Below are 23,638 nucleotides of genomic sequence, written 5' to 3'. Positions count from 1 at the left end.
TGTACAACATATACAATTTCATCATCATCAATATATATATATATATATATATATATATATATTTCCCCTTTCTTCTTTCTCTTCCTCCAGTTCACAGTGTATGCCCATACACGACTAGTTATTTTCCATTATATTTCAACATACCACCATATAAACTTTTTTTTTTTTCCCACAAATATACACAAATGACACTAGACAGTAGACAAACACATAAGCATACAAGAAAATGGGGCAGAGAGAGAGAGAGAAAAAGTAAGAGATAGAGAGAGAGAGAGAGAGAGAGAGAGAGAGAGAGAGAGGACTGCTGGAACACCTTAGTACCACTAAATAGTACCCTAACTCTTGATATCTACAGTATAATCCAAGTCAAATTATTAAGGGATCAATGAGAAAACATAAAAAGCACACCAAGTCACAACATGATCAAATGTTCTGTAGTGTTTATTCAGTCAAACATTCACAATATGACAAAAAAATCTTTGTTTTTGTCGACTACCTGTTCACAAAATATCAACATGTCGTTAATATTGTGAAATATCATTTTGAAAGGCTCCAGGATCGCTTCTCTTTCATCCTCGTCCAGTTCTTCGTTCCACAACCTCCCATACTGTAGAGCAGCCTCTGCCTGTTCCTCTTCCCCGATGCCCAGAACGCCAGGCAGGTCCACTCTGGCAGACAACAGTGGTTTGTTGGCCTCAGCCAATTTTGAAGAATGCGATCTTCAACCGAGTCCTATGGAAAAGACAGAAAGAAAGATGTCTGTAGTATAGCTGCCACACCAACAGTATCTGACCAATAGATACTGTGCAAAAGCTTACGTCTTCCACTGGTGTGTCCACATCAGCAAGTCTGGCTCTCTTGGAGACCTCTGCCTGCTGCTCTTCTTCCTGAGTACTCAACTATTAATTAAAAAAAACATGCATTATACATACTTTATACTCTTACCTGAATTTGTAGTCCAGTTTTCTCTGTCCAGTTGCCGGGATTTAGTGACTGGGATAGGTTTCTAAAAGACAGAAAGTGAGGTGTCAGATGTTCTTCACTGCAACCTACATTCCCTTCATTTTCCTTTTACCCTTTTACAAACCAAACCACAACCTGCCAGAAGTTAGTAGCGTTGGCTAATACTTATGAGTACAAACAAACAGACAAATACATTATGCTTACCTTTAAATAAAATGCCACCTTTTGTATGTGCCTCTAAGTGGCTCTGCAGCTTGGACAATTTTGCTGGTTTAAATTGTAGGCACAGAGGGCAGTGAAACAGTTTGCAACATGACGTGCAGCGTTCGATTTTGGGCGTAGTGCCGGCGGTTGTTATTGAAAAATGCATCTGTAAGAGACAAATAATGTCGTAATAAGTAAAACTAAATTATATATATATATATATATATATAAATGGCGCATTAAAGTGAGCACTATCGATACGATAACAACGCTAAAGACTAGCCAAAAGTAAAGAAACCTGATTCTTTAAAATTAATAAAACTTTACAGTATATAGTTATTGAAATATGCATCTGTAAGAGACAAATAATGTCGTAATAAGTCAAACAAAATTAAACAAGTCAGCATTATCGATACGAAAAATGGCACATTTAAGTGAGCACTATCAATATGATAACAACGCTGAAGACTAGCCAAAAGTTTAAAAAAAAACCTGATTCTTTTAAATTAATATAACTTTAGATATGGTGTGCAACGTAACGTTCCAGTGAATAAAGAGTGTTTCTGTTTCTTCGGATGAAAGAAAGTTGTTTTCACTCGACTTTTACTCACCTCATCGTCTCCACAGTTCAAATGTGGAACAAAAAATACGTGCTCCTCGCTTGTGTGCTTCGGGTCCTCACAGTGCAGGTGACGTCACAGTGCATGTCTCCAACTAAGGGTCCTGACAGTGCAGGTCATGGATCCTGACAGTGCAGGTCTGCAGCCAGACGCCTCTCCCCCTGCTCGGATCTATGCTCCTCCGTGCCGGTGTTCTGTCGATTTGTGCTACTTGGCGTGAAAACGAAACTTAGAAAATCGGCTTGGCGCATGCGCAAAACCACAAAGTAGCAATTCTCGACAAGTAGGAGAAATTGACTGAACACCGGCCTCCCATCTTACAAGAACCAGTCTGGAGCTTCCAGCGGTCACACACGCATTCAATCCGCTCTCCAGCACCCATCCTCGGACACATGCTCCTCCATGACTTCCTTTTTCCAGCCATGATTCGCGCGCTTGCTGCCCGATGTCAACTCGTTACGTTAGCTAGCGAGGCAGAAGCTTTCCCATGCTACACTCCTCGTTCTAAATGACGGCGCCACGGCACTCTAGGTTTGTACGTCTATGGGTATTGACGTTCTGTGCGTCATCTTCATTATGAAAAAAAAAACTTCGTCATAATTTAGGTTGCACACGGATGTTTTTTGAAAATTCCAGACTTTCAACAGCTAATTTAATACTTTTAAGACGTTTAATGCTGGACAACTAAATTTAATGCCTTTTTAATACTTTTAATAACCTGCGGGTACCCTGATTTAGCTATGTTATTAATTTGTTTACAATGATGAAGATGTGAAAATAATCTGCAGATAGGCCGCACCTGTGTCACCCACCGTGACACAGGTGTCACACATCCTTACGTCCCCCATCATTTTCCTTGATGGAGAAATTATCCAGGTTCCCCCGTGGCCCACCACCACACATTGCCTTCACATCTGTGGGAAACACTGCGCTCCACTATATAACTGTCTATCCTCAGATTTTATGTTTGAATTAACAATAAGGCAATATATTTCTTCCTTGGTCTGATAATGTTAAAAATGGTGCACACGCACTTTGTTACTAGTACCTACTTCTAGGCACTTGGCTGCCTACCTGTTTGTATTTCAATAAAAAAAAACTTTGCTGAATTTGGTGCGATTTATTTTTTTAAATTATTTTTTCCTGCATAGATATCGAGATATATATCGTATATCGAGATACAGCAAACACTAATCGAGATTATTGTTTTTCTCAAAATCGCCCAGCCCTATTTAAATCTTTAAATGTCGTTTTCTCAAAATCAGTTTTTTGTATTTTTCCAGTATCAATATCTCAGCCTATGGAGCACCTACTAACACCAAACTTTCCAGTGATACACATAGCAGTATTCTGAAGATATTAACAGAAGGATTTGTTGATAAATAATTCCTGGCCTGATTTATGTGACATAATAAAAAAAAAAGGCAAAAATCGATGTTTTTGACTATGGACTATGGACAGTATATTTGAAATCCCTCTAATTTTTTTTTCATTTTGTGTGTAAACAAAATGAAAAAAGAATTTTGCACCTGGTTTTATCATATGTTCAGATCTATCTTCCGGAAATACTGTATATGCAAATGTGCACATATATTTAATGAGATCATGCCTAATTTGCATAATTAAACATACAAATTTCTAAAACTTGTAATACATTTTTTTTTCATACTTGTATAAGTAATCAACTGAGGAAGTTTCATGGCGATATCTATTATTTTAAAATATTACCCTATTCACCTGTAGTGTCTCGCCTTAAACTCATTACTGTGGTTATTATTTAAATCCCTGTGAACTTTAAAATGCTTCTTTAAAGACCCACTAAGGTCACAGTTCAAAATATTTGTAGCTTTTTGATCAAATTCAGAAAAATTTTTTTTAATAATAACTCTGTAGACCGACACCCACTGTGTGCAATATCCCATAAATCTCACCTGAGTCAGTGGAACACCATCAACTTAAATCATTTTACTACATTAAAGCTATAATGTGTAATATTTCACGGACAATGAATGTCTCCATGTCGCTCCGCCATTTTAAAACTACGGGATTTGTAGAAGGACATGTCATCAGCTTCGCCCTTTCCGTTTTCAATGTGAGGTAATACTTGTGAATGATAAGACTCAAATTTGTTAAAGGTCCCATGGCATGAAAATTTCACTCTCAGAGGTTTTTTAGCCTTAAAATGAGTTCCTCTAGCCTCCTTAAGTCAACCCAATGAGTAGAAATTGCGAAATGTATTCACTGAGCAGTACAGCATTTCCTCCATGTTTTGAATAGAGCGCCTCCAAGTGTCTCGTTGACTCAAGGCTCCTGGTATGACGTCATACCAGGATAGAGCTCATCAAAATTTCCCACCCCCTCTCTCCGCCACGCCCTCTGTCTCCACCCACACCTGCATTACCTTACCCGCCCAACTCATGTGGAGTAGACTGAGACTCGCCAAAGAAGAAGACTCGCCACGACTGAAGACAGTCACAGAAGATACAGCAATGGCTTCCAAACGACGTTACCATGCGAAATGTACTGTGCCAGGATGTGAAGATGAAGAGAAGAATATGTTTCCGCTTCCATCCTCTGTCCCTTTGAAAACGGAATGGCTTAATTTCATTTACGAGGGACAGGTGCCCATGCATGTTCCAAAGAGCGTCAGTGTTTGCGCGACACATTTCAGAGGAATGCTTTTACAACTTGGGACAGTACAGGGCAGGTTTTGCCCTACACCTGAAGTTGAAGCCTGGATCAGTGCCAATCCTTGCCGGTCCATCAGCTACCCACACCGATCAAGTAAGTCATAATTATTTGCTAGCCGCTAGCACTTTATGGGTGACAGCTAACTAGCCAACATTAGCTGTGGAGGTATTTATCCATGAAACCTACACTGCGCTACAAAACCAATACTCTGTTAAACTGGTTAGATTTGGAAAATTGGTTGTAAAACAAGACATTTGTCTTTTGACCATGTATCTTACGTGTAGGGGACTACATACAGCATGAATACTTAGGTAAGCAAGTCTAGTTCTGTTCTGTGGCTAGATACGTCTGTGACACGGAAAATGACGCCCGACGATAACAATTCATATTTTGTAAGCCTTTCTTTCGATTGGTGACTTTATATTTTGTAAGCATTTGTTGCGGTTTGGTGACCTTTTATTTTTATTTATTTATTTTTTTTTACGTCGAGTTGTTTCTGCGTCTTTCGTGTGGGATACGCGATCGGGTGTTGTGGCTAGGTGAAGGGTGTTTAGCAAACGTTTGCTGACTACCCTCGAACATACATCATTATGTATCTGTCAATTCAAACACAGTTTTGACTTCAAATCTGTCGTGACTCGTCAGTTTATCACAAGTGTAATGCTCGGCTTTCGAACCATGAGATGTGTGCTCTCTGTCTGCATCAGGTTCACTCTTCACTGGCCAGCACATCAAGTGCTCACGTCCAGACATCCCGGACCAGGGATGCTGCCTGCCAGACTGACCCCATTGTCTGTAAATAGGACTGCAGCCACACCGAAGAATGTTGTCTTTCTCTATATTGGAATGCTTTGCAGGTGAGATGTTTTACCTTGTAGTTGTTGAAAGTTTTTGTTGTCTGAAATGTCATAATTGAGCCGGGTTTTTCCAGCACTATAAGGCACGAAACACCTAGACCAGGTCCCCTGAAAAGATTGTCTTGTGAATGTAATTTATATTTGATTTACCAAAAAATGTATACTTTTAGGGGGTTTTCAGATCATAGTTCCTATGAAACTTCACAAGATATGAAAAGCTTTTTCCAAAATGCTTTATACCTACTTTAAAAAATATTGTTTTATTTGTTACTACCATTAAAAGCAGCATTTAAATGTTTCAACATGTTATGTAAATCTCAGCTAATATCACTTTTCCTGATGCTTGAAATCAGATTTAAAAAAAGTAATGAGAACAGCTTTTATAGCATTTTGGAAAAGAGCTTTTCATATGCTCTCCCATGATGATGATGTGTCTCTATCAGCTAACCCCCACCACCATGACAAATGAAAATTCTGTGAGAAACACCGTTTACACATTGTTTCTTGTACTTTCAGACTGTACTTGGCGGGGATCCACTTTAATGAAAATGCGAACCGACCACAGGCCCAGACAGCAGACGGTGTACCTCTCTTCAAAATCTCCTTTCCCAAATCCAAGAAGGGGGAGTGCAGTCAAACGTCAAAAGACTAAGCCAACCTTTGGTAAGACCTCAAAAGTTCAAGAATTCAAGTACAACTACTTTTGCCTGTATCAAATTTACTGAGGTTAATTCCAACAAATAGGAATACAAAAAATGTGAGAAATATAAATCTAAACAAACATAAATATATAGAACAAATATAAATATATAAATAAACATTGAAATGTACAAATGACTAACTGAAATATACAAATGTTGTGCGTATACAGTGTGTATGAATGTTCTGTGTGAAAGGGTATGTGGATGTCCTGATGGACCTAATTTTTCACATGCGAGGCAGTCTAAACCCGGTGCAGTGTCCTTCATCATCGGGGTACTCGGCACGGATACGCAGGACCACACAGGCAGGAATGACCACTCTGATCCGGCGACCCAAAAAGCCCCGGCACCACGCCACGAACTGCGCTGTAGGCCAAATACCTGAAGCGCCTGGAAGAACAGATAGAAAAAATGACACTTGCAGAGAATGTTGTTGTTCTTCTGTTATTGCTATGTTGTACATATTTACATATTCCTATGGATTATTCTTGATTGTGTTTTAATAATGTCTTGTAAATAAATCTACAAACACTCTTCATACCGTCTGCCTAGTGGAATTCTCAGGCTCTATTGGGTGGGTATACTGTAAACTCTATGTATGTGGCTATGAGTAATTATTTTACAGCGCTTACTGATGCGTTCTTCTCAGGCGTAAACTGCCAAAATGGTGCCTGTAGACTCGCCCAGCGGTTTGTAGCGAATATACATTGAGACAGACCGGCTCAAACCCTGGATGATCCAGCATACATGCTGGCTCTGCCGCCACTTCTCCTGTAGTGCTGTGACCTAATAAAGATTAGAACTAGACATGGTAAGTGTCATTTCAGGAACAGGTAGATCCAAATGTTTACAGTGTTACCTGAGGGATCTCCATGCAGCATCTATTCTCCCTTTCTGTGGGCATTATCTCGCAAATTCCACATTGACACCTATTATTAAAAAAAAAAAAAAAGGCAGTGTAATGATATTCTGTTTTCAGGTAATGCCGGCAAATATAACAATGAAACATCTTTAGTGGCAAGTAAATGAGTTAACAGGTGAGCATGGAGAATAATTACATGCTGGTCAGAATACTATCATGTTTTTTGCATGCCATAGGCTACTGTATAACTACATGGGCAACAAACAGCTGGCTGTTCCCAGTGAAGACAGGCTACTAAAAAGGTGTACACAGAAATCTGTAGCATAAGTTTCACTTCGTGTAGTTACACTTTGGATCCAGCACCTGGTCAGGATATGATGAGGAAGTTTTTTTTTTTTTGTATATTATAGCATGTAAACCTTTTTGTCTAGAAAACTTGGTTATAAATCGCTCCCCTTATGTCAACACTGGGTGGAGAATCATTTGCCAAACAGGACAGTGTTTGTGGGGGTAAAAAGTCCATTACCCACCGGCGTTTATTACAGTTGTTTTTCATAACACGTTGGCAATGTGTACTATGGGAAATACTTTGGCAGTGTTACTGTTGTACAATGCAAGGCGACATTGAGAAAGTTACTTGGTGTAGAGACTGGAGATGCCAGCAGCCATACTCACTAATGTTAGCACTGCAAATACGTGCCCACATTGCAAAATAAGTTGGGAACTTATACGTTTTGTAAGCAAAAATAATATTTTAGGTAGTCCTGATGTAGTGACTACAATTTCTGCTCTAATTAGGCTACCGTAGGCTAAGCCACTGCTAGTATCTGCGCACCTCAGTGGTTCGGACCGACCCAACTATAAACGTTTCCAGACATAACATTTCAAACTCACCATTCTGAGACGTGTTGCTGAAGGCGCTGCTGAGCTGCAGTTTGTTGCTGAACTGCCTGCGCCTCGGCTTCAGGGTCCGATTCCGGGTAGAAGGCGAACGGTACGATGGTTTGCTCACCTGCCATTTCTATTTTTTTTTCCTACTAGCAGGCAGCTAACATGCGCGGAGCCAAAACAGAGAATCAGACACGCCCCCATTCAGCCATGACACACCCCTCGCGCTCCTCCTTGCTTCTCATTAGGAAAACAGGGCACTGGAGAAAGCGCTGAAATGCGGCTTTCTTCTAAGAGGCCAAATCTGCGTTTTCCGGGTGAATTTTGAGAACGCCTGGGGGTATAACATCCTGAAGCCTCCGAAAGCCCATTTAAAGTGCCGCTACTATACCATGCCATGGGAACTTTAATAGACAACGTGAAATATTACACATTATGGCTTTAAGACAATGATCCTGTTTGAGGAAAGGGTCCCAATATCATCCCAAAGACTGAGGTTCAGATTCTCTCCGTTTCTAAACCTGGGGCCGTATTACAGAAAACATCCTATCTTAAGTCAAAAGTTAAGATAGGACGAGTGGAGATAAGATTTTTTCAAGTTTGGTATTACTGAAAGCAAATCCTAACTCCGTTTAGGAATCTTATCTTATCTTTGGAAATCCTATCTTATCTTGAGTTAGGAATCCTAAGTAAGCGATCTAAACATCTACGATCGACTTTCATGTCTGTTACCTAGCAACTGATGCTACATTTTTGACAGGTCAGCGACTTCGGTTTGGAAGTCTCCTTTCGCAAAAAAGCGTAGCGCATTTGTTACTTGACATATCACCGGCAGGGCTCCATGTCGCCGCGTAGGCCTTTCCAAAGTCGGGCGGAGTTGCTCGGTTAACAATATTATTAAGTGCCGGGGCAAACGGTACCAGCTAATTAAAGTACGGTCGTCAAACCGTAAAACATCGCCGGGGTCCATCATTGCCCTTTCGATATAAAAATTTCTATTTTCCCTACGACGTTGTACTAATAAAATTCGTGCCATATTTTCTCGATAGAACTGACAAATAACTAATAGGCCTACCTAACTGACAAAACACCACTTAGGATAGCAAAGGGGGTTATCCTAAAGTTAGGACAATTTATTTAAGATTTTTCGAAGTTAGGATGCTTCTGTAATACACTTTTCTTAACTTGAGAGATAGGATGCGTAAACCAAGATAGGAAACGCTGTTCTGTAATGCGCTTTTCCTAAATACGGTCCTAAAGTGCCGTTACCACGGTAACTAGACAGATAAGATAAGATTCTCTAGTTAGGATGTTTCTGTAATATGGCCCCAGTTCTCATTTCCAGAACCTTTCTATCATGTGCTCAGTCCTTGTTGATTGGTGGATAACAGAAAATATTGGATATGTAAAGGAAAGTGAATAATGAAGCTTTCATGAGACACTTCTGAAGAGGACAGTCAGACTGTCTTTTAATGGGCTTCTGAGTGTAAATCTGAGAAATCACACACTGATACTGAGGAGAACTGGATTTCTACTGCTCCTGTGATACTTTCCTAGCCTGGGTGCCAGCCGAACTTAGCCCCGCCCATAAAAGTTTTGGTCGGGAAGTTCGGTCTGGCTCTGCTCAGTTGGGAAATCTCTATCCTCGACATCAAAACAGTCGACCCAATCAGATTGCCAGGGCGGGCTTTATACGATGATGGACAGATGATCAACAGGGACAATATCGACTACGTCACTAAAGAGCTGAACACGGCTGCCGCTGGAGATTCTGCCATCGAGTCTGTTCTACAGGATCTCCACATTGCATTCATTTTGAAAGACGAACAGAGCAACGCGATAAAGGCTTTTATCGATAGAAAATATGTTTTTGCCGTCCTTCCAACAACAAGTGTGTGTTGCTTAAACTACGTCACATACTATGTTGCTCTGATTGGTTGTAGGTCTATCCAATTGAGCGAAGAGGCATTTTTTCTCCTGGTTCGGTTGAAACACGCCCCATACTCAAAACTCTATTGAGCGGTATCAGACTCACATTCTGACTAGAATCGTGAGTATGACGTAGTCAGGCTAATACTTTCCTGGATCACCCACAAGTCTTTATAATAATGCTATGACTCCTCTTCACACAACTTAAACTCTTCATGTAATTAAAGGATTTATATTGAGCATAATTAAGTCCCATTTTAAGATCTAATCATGAAATATGGCATATTGTGTACGTTAAACACATCAAATCACATGTTTTGGCTGCACACTTCTATCAAGCGTTAGCATTAGCAGGCCGGGCTAACTGTGAATAGCAGCCAGGTTATCTGAACTTTTTACTCTCTGCTGCATGTTCTGACTGCCCGTGTCCAGCAGCAGGAATCAAACCAATGACACAGAGCACTTTGAAGACATTTCTGCTAACGTCTGACCGCTAAATTCATTCTTTTCTGGACTCACCTGCATGCAGCTTTCTGTTGCTATGCTACCAGATGCTTCGGCACAACGCCAGAGAGTCTCTATGACAACGCTTCCGAAGCGCAGAACGCATTGTTTGGTCGAATCGGCTCGGCTTCCGTCGCCTGCTGATTACGTCACACTGTATGGCTGTCGGCTTGAAAGGGAGTACATTGTGGAGGGTCGCGCAAGATGGCGACTGCAGCAGACGTGTAAGTGCGAAGCTCTGCAGCATTAACGAGTATCTGATGATAATTTGACGAGGCCAACGGTTTGAACGGCTTGTTAAACGGCTAAACACCAACCAAACAAGGATAGAAGAGTTTTGATAATAGGTTGAAGATTCTGACGAGTGACGACCTACGGACATTAACTCTCCTGACACGTGCGTCAACTAAGCTACAAGCTAGCCTACGAAGCTAACACCAACATTGCACCAGTGAGCCGAAATGACAAAGAGAGACGCAAAAAAAAAAGAAGTCACAAAAGGAAATCTGGTGATGGACATGGAGCCAGAGGAGAGTTTCTACGGCTTGTGTTCTCCTCTTCCCGAGACTCCCAGCAAAAGTCCAAACCCAAAGAAACTGTGTGGAGAAAACAAGGAGAAGGACACGGTTTCTAACTCCGACATCCTCCAAGCCATACGTGAGTTAAAGCGGGGTTTTTCCGTCTTTGAGCAGCAAATGAAACAAAACACTGCGGACATTAAAGAGGCAAAAGAAGTAATGAAAGGGCTTAATTTTCAAGCTAAAGAAACGGAGGATAAAGTGATAACGCTGGATAAAAGAGTGGACGAACTGAAAGAAAAAACCGAAGAAGGAGAAAGATACAGCAGAAGATGGAATCTGCGCCTCATCAACCTCCCAGAAAAGGAAAACGAAGATGTGAGGCATGAAGTCCTCAAAATATTGAGCCAGATTGCACCGGATGAAAAAAGTAAGATGGGGTTCCTGGTTGACACGGTACACAGAGTGGGACGCCCGAGGGATGATAACAAACCGCGTCCAGTCATCATCCAGTTCAACATGCGGACCTTCAGGATTAAGATTTGGAGAGAATCACGCAACGCTGACATCCTGAAGAAGATGAACCTCCGTATGGCCGAAGACCTGACCCGCTTCGAGAAAGACTGCAGAAACAAACTGTGGCCTTTAGTCGAACAGGCACGTAAGGATGGAAAGAAAACCAGATGGCAAGGGCCGATCGTCTTCATCGATGGGGTAAAATTCACTGCGTGAAAAGCCAGCTCTGAAGACCATGATGCTTATTAAAAGTAAAAAAAAAAGAATATTAAGAAAGCTCATTACAAGTAATGTTATGGCCTCAAAACAGCACATTTTATATGCCTGATACTCATAATGTTCAGAGTTTTTCTAACTTTTTCCAAAGGTAGAGAGTTTTTATAAAAAGCTCTTTTCTTGTTGTTGTTTTCTTTTTGATTGTTCAAGTTAGTCGGCATCCAGCTATTTCTATTTTTTTTATTTATGGCGACCAACAATTTCATCAACCTTAAAGTATTTTCTCTTAATGTCAATGGTATACGCAATATTACCAAAAGAAAGGCAATTTTTTTGTTTTGCAGAAGGTCTAACGCCGATTTACTTTTTCTACAAGAGACACACTCCTGTGAAGATGATCGTAAATTCTGGAGAAGTCAATGGGGAGACCAGATTTATTTAAGTCATGGTTCTAACAACTCAGCAGGAGTAGCTATTCTGTTTAATAAATTTAAAGGGGATGTTATAGAATCTCACTTATCTGAAGAAGGTAGATGGATTATTTTAGTGCTTAGAGTAAACAATGTGATTCTGGTGGTGAATAACATTTATGGTTATAATTACAATGCTCTAGCAAAAAATATGATTGTCCAACTGACAGCAAAACTTTTGAAGCTCAAAGAGAAATATAAAGAGGCCCACTTAATAATTGGCGGTGACCTAAATGATGCAGCTGATGACTTAATGGACAGAGTACCAGCAAGAATATCTTCCAATTCAAGATTTAAAGTGATATCACACTTAGGTGAGCAACTTAATGTTATAGACGCCTGGCGATATATCCACCCTTACCAAAAAGAGTATACATGGAGTAGTGCTAGTGGTTCTTTACAATCTCGAATAGACATGTGGTTAATATCTTCTTACACTATGCAATATGTTTCCGAAATATCACATAGTTATGCCCCCTTTTCAGATCACAAAATGATAGTCATTTCCTTTACTAATCCTCTAAAACAAAAAGCAACACTGCGTGGTTACTGGAAATTAAATTGTAATTTACTGAAAGATGAAGCTTTCTGTAACTCAGTCAAAGCAATTGCTGGGAATATTTTCAATGAAAAAGAACTTAGTAATATACAAAAATGGGAATTTTTTAAATTTAAAATCAGAGAATCAGCTATTAGACACAGTAAAGAAATGAAAAAACGCAGCAATCTTAAAGAATCTGAAATCATGAAAGAACTAAATATCCTAATAAACAAAAGTTCCCCTACTCCAGAGGAAGAAATTAAACTGATAAAATTGAAAGATGATTTAGATAGTTTATATATTAATATGACCAAGGGAGCCTTTGTACGCTCCAGGGCTAAATGGTTAGAGGAAGGTGAGAAGAATACAAGCTACTTTTTCGCCCTAGAAAAAAGGAACTACAAGAGAAATAATATCACATCTCTAAAAATAGATAATTCTGTAACCTCCAACCCAACTGATTTAGCAAATCACGCCTTTCAATTTTATTCTGACCTATACAGCTCTAATTATAATTCAATAAAAGGTGAAGAATTTATTAATAATGTTAAAGAATTTACTCCCAAAATATCAGATAATTTTAAATTGGATTGCGAAAAACCTATCTCTAAAGTTGAAATCCTTGAAGCTGTAAACAAAATGAAAAAAGGTAAATCTCCAGGAATGGACGGTCTTCCTGTCGAATTTTACCAGTGCTTTTGGGAAATAATTGAAAGACCTCTTTTTGAAATGCTGAAAGAATGTACAAATAATGAAGAAATGACCACAACCATGAAACAAGGCATAATAACTTTGCTTCCCAAACCAGACAAAGACCACCTTCTATTGGATAACTGGAGACCAATAACATTGCTCAATGTTGACTATAAAATACTCTCACTAATTTTCGCCAGGCGTTTAAGAAAAGGTTTAAGTGAAATCATACATGAAACTCAAACTGGCTTTATGAATAATCGCCACATAAGTTGCAACATTAGGTTTATCCTTGACTTAATAGATTACTCTGAATATGTTGATTCAGACGCTTTAATTTTATTTTTAGACTTCTACAAGGCATTCGATAGTGTAGAGCATCAATTTTTATTTAAATCTCTTCAAACCTTCGGTTTTGGTGAACATTTTGTATCCTATATTAGAATGCTCTATAAAGATATTAGTAGCTGTGTCATGTTATTCCCAAATACCACAAAAAGATTTTCAGTGTCTAGGTCAGTCCGTCAAGGATGTCCTTGCTCCCCATTTCTCTTTCTTATAGTCGTTGAATTGCTTTCAATACAAATTAGACAGAGCAATGTCTTTCGAGGGTTAAAGATTTTTGAGAGAGAGATTAGGATAACTCAATTAGCGGACGATACAGTCTTATTTTTGGAAAATAAACAACAAATAGAGACAGCACTTAAGATAATAGACACCTTTTCTGTTGCTTCAGGTTTAAAACTTAATTTAAAAAAATGTGAAATACTATGTCTCTACAACACAAATGAAACTCTTATATGTAAAATACCAATTAAAGAAAATATTAAGTATCTTGGAATTTATATTTCTAAAAATATAATTGAACGTCAAACAAAAAACTTCAAACCTAAAATACAAAAAACTAAAAATATTTTCAATATGTGGCTCCAAAGAGATCTGTCCCTATTAGGTAGAGTTCTTCTGAGTAAAGCAGACGGTATCTCTAGATTTGTATATCCTACTCTCTCTCTTTTTGTTCAACAATCCCTTTGTAAAGAAATAAATAATACCCTAATAAGTTTTGTCTGGAAAAACAAATGCCATCGTTTAAAAAAAGAGATCTTGGCAGCCCCAAGAGGAGATGGTGGTATGGAGCTGTTAGACTATATGGATGTGAACTATACCTTTAAGACAAAATGGATAAAAGAATATTTGAAAAAGCCAGAATCTCTTTGGTATTTTATACCTCAGAATATTTTTGGGAAAGTTGGAGGGTTACCTTTTCTCCTAAATTGTGATTATAATGTTTCAAAATTACCCCTAAAATTATCTAAATTTCACCAACAAGCCATTTCAGCAGCAAAACTATGCTTTGTCCATAACTTCTCTCCACATAAAACTATTATATGGAACAATGAGTTCATAACTAGGAAAAATAAATCACTATTTCTGAAACATTGGATTGAAAAAGGAATAATATATCTTAAGGATTTACAAAATGATGTAGGTGAAATTTTTAGTTATGAAGAATTTCTTAGATCTAAAATCTTCCCTGTTACCTATAAAGAATTTCAAACAGTGATAAAAGCTATTCCCAGTGGCATTCTCCAATTGATAAAAGGTCATTTTGAAAGGCAAGAGGCAGAGAAAGTTGACTTTACCCTCTTTATTAATGGTATAAACATTATGAGTCACCATTGTAACAATAAACATATAAGGAATCATTTTTTCAGGAAAAGGAAAATTACACCTCGAGGAAAATTTGTATGGTCTTCCTCTTTCTCTGACATTAATTGGAAAACAACATGGCTCCTTCCACATAAATTTGTTATCTCCAATAAAATCAAAGAAGTTCAATATAAAATTATACATAACATCTACCCCACTAACAAATTTGTATCAAAATTTGTCAATATTGATGCCAATTGTGTATTTTGTAATGCCGAAGTGGAAACGATTAGGCACCTTTTCATTGAATGTAATTTTTCCCAGATTTTTTGGAAAAAAATCGAAGCTTACATCACATCACATTCCAACATACCAATTAATTTGAATGCCAAAGATATACTGTTATACTATAATAATAAAGATAGGAAAATGCAACACTTAATTAATCTGATTATTCTAATTGCAAAATTCCACATACATAAAACCAAATTTTCTAAAGGTCGACCTTTCTTTCCTGTTTTTGAAATTGATTTCAAGAACTACCTCGAATGTATTAAAAGAATTGATAATAAAAAATGTATACACACTGTTAACATAATTGAAGGAATATTTGGAGAAATATAATATGTCCTGCCATTTTCTTTCTCCTTTTATTTAATTTCATTTATTTTATTATATTTAGGTTACCTATGTAATGACCTATGCACCTTATCCACTTTGTCTCATACTGTATTTGTTTTATTTAAATCCTTGATGCCTGACTGTTTTGTATTGTCCACAGTCAATGTTCTGATTGTGATTGGAACTTTTAAATAAAGTTTGAAGAAAAAAAAAAAAAAAAAAAAAAAAAAAAAAAAAAAAAAAAAGGGAGTACATTGTGATTGGCTGTAGTAGCCATAGTAACCGTAACTAGGAGAGTTTTTTTCTCGGTCTTTCGGTGATCGGCAGCAGCTATGGAGACCTTTTAGGAAGAAATGAAATATTTCCTACAAAATAGTGTGTACCACACCTTGACCACCACTAGCCCCAAAGCTTTAAGATCTAGTTTGTTTAGTTGAATCATTTTGGCCTTGGTTCACTCTGAAGACAAGCTTCATTTTCAGTTTTGTGTGCTGAGCAGCAATAACCTCTTTGACTATATGCGTGTGGACTCCTGCATATAAATGTACATAAAACTAGCAAAAATTGTTCTGTTGGAAATGTGTGTATATACATACACTATATATATATATAGTGTATAATGGCAAAGCTAGGCTGAATAACTGATTTTAAAGAAGCTTTAAATGACTTGGAGGGAAATATGTGGCTGTAGATGCTTTGACTGATGAGCCGGGATCAGTTCTTCTTTTCTGTAGAAGACCTAATTATTCTGTATATCTCACGTGAACCATGAAGCAACTCTGCTGGAGTTGGGTTAGATGGTCGTGTTGATCATTTCCATCAATCACCAGTGAGTGGGATCAGGTCTGAGTCACTGAAAAGTCAGTTTCAGGAACACAACTCTTTGTCATTCTTAGTCTCCTCCATAAAAGTAGATTTTTACATCTTCAGCTTCTTAGTAGTTCCCAGAACATCCATCTTCCACCATGTCCCACCCTCTGACTTTATCACCCGCAGCCATGTTAGTAAGATGGAAATGTCTCTTCTACCAGAACATCATCTGCTTCTGAGATAAAACTGCATCTCACAGATTCCACTTATTCAGCTCCTCTTAGTCACAGCACCCTCTGCTGGATTGTAGGGGAACTACAGCAGACTGACATTTATTGGAATCTTAGCAGTGTGGTGTGAGGACAGGATGGTGGAACTACATATTTATTGTTCTCACTGTTTTCCCCAGAGATTCTTAGTGGGAGACGTATGCAGCATCTTCAACTGAAGCCTCTTGGTCTCATCCTGTTCCGTCTTTGTTCCCGAGATACTTTCATCAGTCAGATTAACCTTCAGTTAGTGCATCATTTAGGTCCAACAGAATCATGTCAGCATCACTATGGGGTTTCATGGATTTATTTATTCATCATATCTTCAAAGTAATTAAATATAAAATCCATTAGTATATATATATATATATTTATCTATATATATATATATTATATATATGTATTAATTTCTTCTGAGATATATGTATATATATATATATATATATATATATTTAGTTTATTTTATAGTTTCTGTCTATTGTGTTTTATCTTCTATGTATAATGTATTATTTCTTCATTTTTCAACTTAATCATACACAGAATAACATGTTGATTATGTTGATATTTCTACAGTCAGCTCAACACTACAGATATCTGTACAATGTTTTGTATGCCATGCTTTTTGTACATTTACATAGACCAATACATTTTATTGAAAAAAAAAAAAAAACCTCCTAAACCGGTCACATGGTACGGCCGGTTCGAAAGGCCTCTGACGTAACCATATAGTCATCGACACGCGCCTCGGTACAAGCTTCACAAAATACATCCGAAGTTACTGGACACGCGCTTCAGAGTCAAGACCCTGTTGGAAACATCACTACAGACAAATACGCACATTGAGAAAAGGCCCATTACCCGACACACACTGCGAAGCCTCGGCTCACCTCGGTTCATCTCGGCTCATCTCGGAACATCTGGTAGCATAGCAACAGAAAGCTTCATGCAGGTGAGTCCAGAAAAGAATTAATTTAGCGGTCAGACGTTAGCAGAAATGTCTTCAAAGTGCTCTGTGTCATTGGTTTGATTCCTGCTGCTGGACACGGGCAGTCAGAACATGCAGCAGAGAGTAAAAAGTTCAGATAACCTGGCTGCTATTCACAGTTAGCCCGGCATGCTAAAGCTAATGCTAACCGTTAAAGCGTTAAACCATCCCAGAAACACAACCTCAGCTATAGATTTCAATAAGCCGGCCAGATGGCCAAATAAAATGGAGCTTTATCCTTTTAGCTGTGTGTGAAACATACTTCTGGGCCCTTTTCTTCCTTTTTTCTAACCTTTTGGGGCACTTTTTGACCATCCTGTCACATTTCCCACTAAAGCTGCAGTTTTCTTAACTTCTTTCTGTAGTTTTGCTGAAATCTTTTGTGATTTAAAAAGTTTGATGATCAATGTCAAATGTAGAATGGTTCTTTCCAGACTTATCTGAGCATCATTTGGCTTTTTGATAGAAGTGTGCAGCCAAAACATGTGATTTCACTAGTGCAGCCAGCAGTGGTGTCCAGTTCAAGTGGTGAGAGCAGAGTAGTAGTGATATAAGGGAAGACAAAACTGGTGGTGAGGATGATATAAATGACCGAGAGCCAAGCTGAAGCTGCGGCAGAAGGTAAGCCCACAGCCGGTCTCTCTGGTGAGAAGGACGAGCTCATCCCTCGAAGGGGCTCAATTTCGGCTGTGTGGAGCTACTTCAGATTCAGGGCGAGCGATGTCCAACAAAAGCAGGTGTTGTGCAAAGACTGTGCAATAATAATTGCATTTCAGTTTTATTTTGTTTATTCCTTACATAGTACATTTTTAGCTAGATTTCATTTCGGAATTTTAAATTACATTCTGCACTGAAAATTGTTTTGTTTTTTTGGAAAGAAGTGCAATAAAATTCAGTTGTTTATCGTTGTTCCATAATCGTGATTAATAATCTTGATTTCAATTATGATCCAAATAATCGTGATTATGATTTTTTTCCATAATCGTGCAGCCCTACAATAAATTAAATATAGCATGCCCTGACACAAACTTTCATATCCATTAAGTCTTTTTAATAGTAAAAATGAAAAGTGCAGGGAGCTGCCAGCAGCATTTGTAAAATAAAGCCAAACATAACTTATAAAATAAAATAATAATATACATAATTATCAATAAAAAAATAAATCACTCCCTGCCACGAGAATACTTGAATATATGCTATTTTTATATTAAGAAGTAATAGAAAATGAACTGACTGAGAACTAAAAAGCAAGTGTAGGGAGCTGCTTATAGCATTTTTAAACAGTAAAATAAATATAAACATCCCTGTACAACTTTACAATGAACCATCTGAGTCGCGTCGCGTACGGCTTCATGAAGTTGTTCACCTAACACCATGGTTGTTAGCGAAAGCCTGCTAGCTACTTGGTGGTGGTGTGACAGCCTGTCTGGCTACCCGTAACAAGATGTTACTCCAGATGTTTGAAACGCGGCGAATGGCCAAAACTTAATTCTACTTTCGCCACGGCCGCCTTGAAACCGTTCGCAGCCTTGCGTGTTGATTGGTTGTATTCCGCGTGCCAAACAAATCCGATGCTGTGACGGGCGGGGCAATGCTCATGAACTCAAAGTGGTGAGAGCGAGAGCAGAAGACGCGTTCAGAACCAAACGGCTGCAAAATTTGTTGTGAAAATTATATGAACTTATCGGAGGAAATTCATGGAAAGTATGGCCAATGCCGATATCCCCAAAATGCTAAATATTGGCCCGATATATCGGTGGGGCCGATAATCGGTCGGGCCTTATTTAGGATGATATTGGGACCTTTTCCTCAAACAGGATCGATAGCCGCTTTCGGACTGTAGGAACCTTTGGCAGTTCTAATAACCTTTTAATCCGCGGGGCCGTTTTCTCCCGTGTTCGGACATACAGGAACTCGGGGCTTTCTCCCTTAGTTCCTATAACTATTTAGCTCCTTCTCCGAGGTCGGGTCTTTTCATAGTTCTATAGAACGCATCTGACGGAGGTGTGTGGTGGTCGGTAGCTACGCCCCATGTCATGCTATCACGGCTGAAATGTTTCCTCATAGGAAACGGACACAACTTGCGGGTGTTTAATAAGTTAAACTTACACTGGTCTCATTTGTCTGCGTCGCTCTGCTCTCCTTTCTTCCTTCATGAAATGAAAAAGTATCGTCTCCTGACTCTCTCTCAGCTCGTTTCGACCAACGCGGTGCCGGTGCTGGTGCCGTGCCCAGCACCGGTTCTATGCTTTTCGACCAATACACGACTGGTGCCGGTGCCCAAAAAACCCGGCACCGTCGGCTCCGCGAAGTTGCTGGGCACCAGCACCAGCACCAGCACCGGCACGGCCCTGGTCGAAAAGCAGTATCTGTGAGCTCTTCCAGCCTCGATGTTAGACGCCTGATGTGATTGTCCATGATTAATATTACCATCATGCAGACCATGAACACGGTGGCCTCCTAGCTCTCCATATTAGCTTCTTTGTTGTGTTTTTCTTCTCTCCTTATTTTTACCAGGTTTTGTTTTGTTTTGTTGTTGAATGTGGCGCTAAACGACTAACGGCTAACACGTCACGCAGACGGCTGCGCGCGGCACATCAGTCCCGACTCATGTGCGAATGCAGACTGAAACAGCTCCGCTGGGGAAGGACGCAGTTATTATCAGAACGAAATTCGAGTAGGACAGTTCTGATAATAACTGTGTTCTTAGAACGGCTCTGTCCGAAAGCGGCTATTGTCTTAATGTAGTAAAATGATTTAAGTTGATGGTGTTCCACTGACTCAGATGAGATTTATGGACTATTGCACACAGTGGGTGTCGCTCTACAGAGTTATTAAATTTTTTTTCTGAATTTGATCAAAAAGCTACAAATATTTTGAACTGTGACCTTAGTGGGTCTTTAAAGAAGCATTTTAAAGTTCACAGGGATTTAAATAAAAAGCACAGTAATGAGTTTAATGGAATGTGACTGAATGGTTAAAAACTGTGCAGACCAGAATGGAGCAGCTGAAGCAGGAGCAGAACCAGGAGCAGAACCAGGAGCAGAACCAGGAGCAGAACCAGGAGCAGAACCAGGAGCAGAACCAGGAGCTGAACCAGGAGCTGAAGCAGGAGCAGAACGAGGAGCAGAACGAGGAGCAGAACGAGGAGCAGAACGAGGAGCAGAACGAGGAGCAGAACGAGAAGCTGAAGCAGGAGCAGAACGAGGAGCAGAACGAGGAGCAGAACGAGGAGCAGAACGAGGAGCAGAACCAGAAGCTGAAGCAGGAGCAGAACGAGGAGCAGAACGAGGAGCAGAACGAGGAGCTGAAGCAGGAGCTGAAGCAGGAGCAGAACCTGGAGCAGAACCTGGAGCAGAACCTGGAGCAGAACCTGGAGCAGAAGCAGGAGCAGAACGAGGAGCAGAACGAGGAGCAGAACGAGGAGCAGAACGAGGAGCTGAAGCAGGAGCTGAAGCAGGAGCAGAACCTGGAGCAGAACCTGGAGCAGAACGAGGAGCAGAACGAGGAGCAGAACGAGGAGCAGAACGAGGAGCAGAACGAGGAGCAGAACCCTTCCACCAGGAACAGAGCCGGCTCATCCTCTGGATCCACAGGGCCACAGGTCAGTGTGGAGGAGGTTTTTATTTTATTTCTTATTTATTTGGTTAGGACTCTGCACATTAATCAACATATCAGCAAAGCATCCATGTAAATATGCCGGAGTTAGCACAGTTGCTAAATTTCATCCGTTGTCCTCAGGCAGGTATCATAAAAACACACAGACAATACACCATGACAAAAAACTAAAGAACAAACAAAGATTCACATCAAAGTTAAAGGGACAGTTCACCTCTTTTGACATGAAGCTGTATAACATCCCATATAAGCAACATCATTTATGAACATCTTCTTAGCCCCTGCTGCGTCCTGTGAGCAGAGTTCCAGCCTCGTTTTGGTGTTGATGAAAGTAGTCCGGCTAGTTTGCTAGGGTCCCGAAAATAAAGCGTTTTGCTTCCCAAAACAATATGCGTTCCAAAGAGTAATATATTTGCATCACAAAACCCTCCCTCCAGAAAAAGTCAGAGCTCACATCGCTTGGCCCTATTTTCTCTCCCTTCGTATCACTGCCTGCTGTGTAAACTGTGCAGACCGAAGTGCAGACCGAGCACTCCCCTGCTTCCGAGCAGCAAACACTGTAACAGCTGCGGCTATCACTAGGTGGCTGTTCGCATTGATATGAAGGGAGGCAAAAATAGTGGACGTCATTGAGGGATACTCCTTCATACTCAGCTGCCTTCCCTCTAATATTTCATGTCTGGGCAAACACACCAGTTCCCTGAGCACACTGAGGACCACTGTGAGCAGCATCAGATGTGCACGCTGTGGCCACACACCTGCATCACACCTGTTCAAAACCCTGGATCATAGCCAGTTACATGGCTTATTAAAAGAATCAAATCACAGCAGCATTTTCCATTAGTTTACTTTTAATAAAAGCGATTTGGCCCACTTAAAATGAAAAAGACAAAAATCTTGTTGTTCATGAGATGTGTAGTATGTTATATGTGAGAGTCATGCTTGCAGCCTTGTTTTGCAGAGTAGACCTTTCTCACTCGAAAAAGAAAAAATCTGACCCAGTTTCACCGCTTGTTCTTCTGTTTGCACTCAGACAGCCATTCCATCCTAAAAGAACCGCATTTCTTTTTTACTTTGGCTCGGTGAGTGGATGTGTCGCTGGCGCTGCCCGTTCGTTTCGCCATGATAAGGGGTTGCGTCTCACTGTTAGCTAGCTAACCTGCACGGTGCGTATGGGCAGGGCACATATGCAAGCACCATCAATGCTCTGATTGGCTGCATAGCGTAAGTAAGCCGTCTCATTGGCAGAATTAATACGTTTATGGTGAATTTTATTTTATGCGCTGCATAGATTTTCTTGTGCGCTGAGACTGCGAGCAGCTCAGAGGGAACGTTGCTTAGCTGCACAATAAAAGACGACACGTACCTTTCCAGGCTTGCGGGGATGAGTCACTGGGTGATGTGGGAGGTACCAGATCTTGCTATCGCTGCGGTCAAGTGACGAAGCTGAGACCTCTTCTGCATAACCTTTGTCGATGGTCGACTTCATCGCCTCCACATACTGTACGTTCTTTCTTAGTCTGCGTTCCAGTAATCGTAGTCTGTGTTGCTAAGTTGATGTTGTTTGGTAATGTCACTGTTTCCTTTTGAAAGGTATGTCTACGCTATAGTGTGAGCCTTCTTTGGAGAATGACTTTTTCCACAGTTTAATGACTTTGTGGTCATTGATTGATAGATTGTTCTTGTGTGTGGGGTCATCAAGTTTCCAAAACCTTTCCACCTGAGTTTGCAGGCTATGATCGGACTTGAGGAAGTAGGCGCTGGCCTTCCTTCTTTCCTTGTAATCAATTGGTCCGTTTATGGCCCAGCCAAGCACCGTTCTGGTAGCATATGGGTCATTATCTCCTCCTACAGGATATTCTTCAGCTCTCAGAAGACATGGTGGATCTTGTCCAATAACAAGGTGCACATCTTTGGAGTTGACCCTGGGAATAGGGATGTCCGCTAAGTGATCCCATCTGGCCGTCTCATCAGGTGTAGCTAGACGGATAAAGGCTGAGTTATACTTCTTTTAACTGCCCTTGCGCGTGTGTTAATGGCTCGAGACGTTTATACTTAATTTTGCTTTGTCGGCGGTTGCGTGTGCTGCGTGGCGATTCACCACCAGGACAGTAGGTGGAGTAGCGGGTTTTTTCAATGACAAGCCTACTATGATGAAAGGAAATTCCCCGCCAGGACCTCTCACCTGGATTCATGCTTCTTCTTCTTGTAAATAGCCGGTATTTTGTCAGATTTTCAACACCTTGGGGGTCTAAACGACAACTTTCTCGCCTGAAAATGTTTCAAATGTTGCTAAAGTTATATATTTACAGAGTTTATAGCTTAAGGGAAATCAGCTTTTCAGGCCGGCTGATTTCGGCTCGGACAGGAGTGAAGTGCACTGTGTGTAAACGCTCTGCATACTGTCAGATCGATGAGTATGCCGTTTTCAAGTAGTAGGCTTGCGTCTCTTCTTGCGTGAAGTTTAGAAAATTGAGGTGACACACGCAACCGCGCAAGGGCTTGCGTTTCT

General features: G+C 40.0%; 1 protein-coding gene and 1 long non-coding RNA gene across 3 annotated transcripts; one reads left to right on the top strand and one right to left on the bottom strand.

Annotated features, from left to right (window-relative positions):
• Positions 1-434: 434 nt before the first annotated feature.
• On the bottom strand, positions 435-2,321 carry LOC142391426 (uncharacterized). The gene is made up of 4 exons (XR_012770558.1): positions 1,779-2,321; positions 1,168-1,333; positions 819-1,006; positions 435-732 (listed from the first exon to the last, which is right to left on the bottom strand). It is a non-coding gene; the product is annotated as an uncharacterized LOC142391426 (long non-coding RNA).
• Positions 2,322-10,417: 8,096 nt separating this feature from the next.
• Positions 10,418-15,516, top strand: LOC142391889 (uncharacterized). Of its 2 annotated transcripts, none has more exons than XR_012770627.1 (2): positions 10,418-11,504; positions 11,814-15,516. XR_012770627.1 is itself a non-coding variant. In XM_075478072.1 (2 exons), the coding sequence occupies exons 1-2, from the start codon at positions 10,681-10,683 to the stop codon at positions 11,820-11,822; spliced, it is 780 nt and encodes a 259-aa protein (XP_075334187.1). In that variant the 5' UTR covers positions 10,418-10,680; the 3' UTR covers positions 11,823-15,516. The 2 variants fall into 2 exon arrangements, 1 of the variants encoding a protein (XP_075334187.1); XM_075478072.1 differs by having other exon boundaries at positions 10,418-11,451.
• Positions 15,517-23,638: the final 8,122 nt, after the last annotated feature.

This window comes from Odontesthes bonariensis, chromosome 11, assembly GCF_027942865.1.
Source record: "Odontesthes bonariensis isolate fOdoBon6 chromosome 11, fOdoBon6.hap1, whole genome shotgun sequence".
Taxonomy (NCBI): Eukaryota; Metazoa; Chordata; class Actinopteri; order Atheriniformes; family Atherinopsidae; genus Odontesthes; species Odontesthes bonariensis.
Note: the sequence above shows the minus strand (reverse complement) of the source record. Positions and strands in the feature narration are given on the sequence as shown.